Here is a 4,368-nt window from a genome sequence, read left to right on the forward strand (position 1 = left end):
AATGTCTCAAGTTGGTGAGGTGACTGCATCATAACCGCAGGTGGTTTTGACTTGATCAAGATTGTGACACATTGGCTCCATCTTCCTCTCTAGGAAAAAGCCTAATCTGAGAACGATGATGCTATCAGAGCTGCTGACGTTAAGAGCTACGTCAGCTGGTGAATATAAAACTCCAAACTAAATTCACCCTGGTGCTTTGGTTTGTCATTTTCAAAGAACAGAAGGAGACAAAGTACTTTTTAGATCACCATGGAGTTGATAAGGTAAACTTAAATCTCAAAATTTGCCTTTTTCATCATGTCGCCATGTCGACTTAGCTGCATGATAGAAAAGGGCCACAGCAATAAGCCCATAGCTTTACTATTACTATAGTAATATCTGCTAATTCATTTGGTTTCAGGTTTCTTCACAAAGGGATGTCTTTTATTCTGCTTCTTATTTTGGGAAACATGTTGTCTGTGACACCTTCTGGTAAGTAATGGGCAGGGAAAACAGCTTTTAAAATAGTTTCACTAAGTTGAATCCTTCTAATTATTTATTACCTTTTGTATTATTATTATTATGTGTTTGTTTCATGCAGGGCTTGAAAAGGATCTTTATTGTACCAACGACTATGTTGATACAATGTTTTGCCACTTCAAACCAACATCTGACCAGCCAGACTGTACTGAATACAGTTTGAATCTCACAGGGAATATCCAAGAAAAACCGTAAGTCCTCAATTGTTATTTTTATCTGTTACTTTGTGTCACACTACAGAGACAGTAAACCGTTGAAGCGCTACAGTTAACCCCAACCCAGAATTATTATGTTTTGGTGTTAAATCTTAAATCGATCTTAACAGTGGATGGCATTACAATACTGAAAAAGCAACTGAATCTACATCCAAGTTTGAAGCATTATACCCAGAAAGAGTTATTTTCAAACCATGTTATTGAACACAATTCATTTGTATTCCACAGGAAGGCACATTGCAATTTCAAGCATAGTGAGCGCTACAGTGGAGCATGTAGTTGCTCTATCAAAATGATACTTGTTCCAAGGGAGACTCACACTGCAACACTTCTGAAAGGGGGGCAGAAGCTGGAGTCCAAAATCATCAGCATCACAGACAGCAGTGAGTTCTTTTCTTTTGAGAATCCAACCAAAGAAAATGTGTCATTCCTTGATCTTAAGATAGTTCACTCAACATTTGAGAAAAAGAACAATTCTCTTTCAAAGCAAGAAACCAGATAATTATAACAAAGAGAAATCCTGGAGATGCTCCAGTCAGTGGATGGGAGAAGGATTTTGCAGGATAGTATGTTACCCATGGTCATATATGAAGACATGGGGCCATTTTGTGTTTCATATCAGTTTCATAAAACTCACTTGCATGTAAAAGCACAAATAAGCTGTCTTCATTTCTTTGTCAACTGAGCAGCTTCAGAAAGTGTCTCTTCCAAACATAATAGATTAGAGCCTTGCATCTCTGGTTTCTACCTTTGTGGACAGAGTTGTACACGTTCACAAATTCAACCGTCAAAGACGAAAGGAATAAAACACTGGTTTAGGATGGATTTTTGTTTAGAAAATATTCTTTGAATTTCAGCCTACTGTAGAGAATTACTCTTTAAATGTTCTTGTTGCTATTCTTCCACAGTTAAACCCAAAGCCCCAACAAACATCTCAGTGGACCAGTCAGATGGAAATGTTAATGTCACATGGAAGACAAACATGGAGCAAACCAGTATCAATAATTACTTGACTGCTGAGGTGACTTATGGAAAAAAAGGAGAAACAGACAAGGTAGGGGCAGTGTCACAGACACTTGGTAACACTGACCTCCATCGGTCATGGAGATGTAGACATGGACTCAGACTCTCTCCAGCAGTATTTCACACTAGTAATGTAGTGTATTGGGCTTTTAAATAGCCACCAGATGGCACTGTGAACTATATACCGATCACCACTTACACAGTAGACTACTACAGCACCATATTTGTGGTTGTATACATTGTGTAAAAATAAATAAATAAATAAATAAATAAATGCAACCATGGCATGCTATTTGAATGTTTAGAGATACATAACTAGTCGAATATTCTGAAATTCTACAGAGTAAACATTATTCCAGTTGGAGCAGACTGCAAAAATTAAGAACCTGATTAGTTTATATGATTTATGTCTTATGTTTCCACCCTCAGTTATATAGTTTATTTGTCTTTTGGTTGGTTATGTGCTCTGTGTGATTCATTAACTTTAACATATAAATTCATTTACAAAAAAGAAAAAATGTATCCAAGGAGAGTTTTTGGCCCTGACAGAAAAAAGTTGAAGAATTTTGTATCATCCTCTTATAATTCTCGTTTCTCCATACCAGGTGCATAAAGAAGTCGGAACAGTGACATCCTTTGAAATACTTCGCACAGACTTGGAGCCGAGTACGGCATATGTGGTTAGCGTCAAAACCTCCACATCGCTTAGTAAGCACTCCAGTGACAGTAGTGAGAAGTATGAATTCACAACCTGTAAGTGTTATCTTTACTCTTTTTGTCAGTTGTTTTGTATTTACTTAATTGTTGCTCTATCATGCCTGAACCAAGTGAATTTCCCAGACTGCAGTATACAATTTTCCCTCATACTTAAAAAAAAGATATATCATTTTCATCTCATCCATGAGTGTCATACATTAAGCTTGTTACTCTTCTGCACACATATAGAAGCGATACAATTCATAATTTGTTTGGCCATCTAAATTTTGGGTATATTCACATTGGCCTATGTTCTTGAACAGTTTGAATTGAAGATGGAAAAGAAACTTTTTGGGACTTTATAAACTTGTCATATCTTAAAAATAGAGAGAACGTATCCCTGTCTGCCCCCAGAAGATTTTCCCCAATACTTCTAAAATGTGCTTAAACGTAAGAGTACAGGTACAGGTACCTAGATTCATGCTTTCTGGAGCTGTGACGAAGTGCAGCCCTACTAGAGAGGTGTTCGCACAGTCATTGAAGAGTTTGATGCAAACTTTGTTATATCACCAAGCACGTACCTCTTTTATTTTATTTATTATTTAATTATGACCCTAAGATTGCTTTTGATGAAGACACTGTCCGTGTGCTGACTTACTTTTTTGGTTGTAAAATACATATTACCATTGTGGTCTACCCCAGAAATTCCCTCTGTTGGAATGTGGTTGAAACAAGTGGCAAAACTAATACTACTGGAGAAGCTGACTTATGATCTAAATCAAAAGTCAGATATGTTCCGGAGAATATGGTCACCCTTGTGGACATAATTGGAAAACATCCCATTGAGATAAAAGGGTTTAATATTGCAACCTGATTTAACTATTTTATTTTATTTTATGCATCTCTTTTTTTGCATGTTTTAAGATTGATGTCCATCTGTTTTCCTTTTAGTGCCGGGAAGCGCTGGACACCAATAATCCTGAATTGTGCTCAGAGAACAAAAATCGTCGGCCACGATACCCTCGCAAAACTTAATCTATGTTTCCACTGAGAAATTCTTCAGTGGACATACAGCCTTATGTATTGTTTTTCCTTTTCCTTTTCCTTTTCCCTGTTTCTGATGCCTGTGGAGTGGTACTGGCCCAAGCTGCAGTGAGATGATGACTCAATGTATTGTGCTGTGATTGCTTTGTTACCCTGAATATGAAAATATAATAAAAATGATAATTGGGGAAAAAAAATTGAGTTTCTGTTCTGTACAGATCTGTTTTTCTCCAGTATTTACAGTCATTACAAATGAGAATAAACTTCAAAATACATGTAAAATTAATTTTTAGCTGCACATATTGTCAATAACAAATGTTATTAAGTGTTTCATTTTGTGTGTCCTAACCTTAACCTCATATTGCACCTATACTGTCTCGTCAAGTGATGTAGTGACACAGGTCACATCAGTATAGACGGGGAGAGTTGTTGCACAAGAGATTTCACTAACACAACAAAGTCATAGATAGATACAAGTTAAGTTTTGTTTCAAAATTAGATTATGATTATTTAGGGGAAAAAATAGGACTCCTGCTCCTGATACTTTTTAAAGAATGCTAAGCAGCCTAGTTGTCATTCGACACAGCAGTCGGTGAACTCAAGCCATGTCAGTAATGTTATTTTTTATTTTTCCAATTTCAGATGGGGGAAAAATAAATCAGAGTAACTACTTTGTAACACACTGAGGGGAAACTCTGAGCAACAGCTAGTAACTTTTGAGCCTGTGACCCACATTAGTAAACCTGCAATGGCTAGTAGGCTAGTATTTTTTTAACATCAAGCGAGCGTTACAGCGATACTTCAGATTTCTAGCTAAGGTCTACCGTTATTCCAGTAATATTCTCCTTTCGACTAACTACTAATGTTAGCT

General features: G+C 36.7%; 1 protein-coding gene across 1 annotated transcript; it reads left to right on the top strand.

The window, feature by feature from the left end:
- The first annotated feature begins 204 nt into the window (after positions 1–204).
- LOC139645773 (uncharacterized) lies at positions 205–3,680 on the top strand. Its single transcript, XM_071521600.1, has 7 exons — positions 205–263; positions 401–471; positions 581–710; positions 963–1,117; positions 1,643–1,788; positions 2,363–2,510; positions 3,405–3,680. The coding sequence occupies exons 1-7, from the start codon at positions 250–252 to the stop codon at positions 3,428–3,430; spliced, it is 690 nt and encodes a 229-aa protein (XP_071377701.1). The 5' UTR covers positions 205–249; the 3' UTR covers positions 3,431–3,680.
- Positions 3,681–4,368: the final 688 nt, after the last annotated feature.

The sequence above is a fragment of the Centroberyx affinis genome, unplaced genomic scaffold (assembly GCF_046629955.1).
Source record: "Centroberyx affinis isolate AG114_WGS23_722 - 3 ecotype Tasmania unplaced genomic scaffold, CSIRO-AGI_Caff_v1 ptg000899l_1, whole genome shotgun sequence".
Classification (NCBI taxonomy): Eukaryota; Metazoa; Chordata; class Actinopteri; order Beryciformes; family Berycidae; genus Centroberyx; species Centroberyx affinis.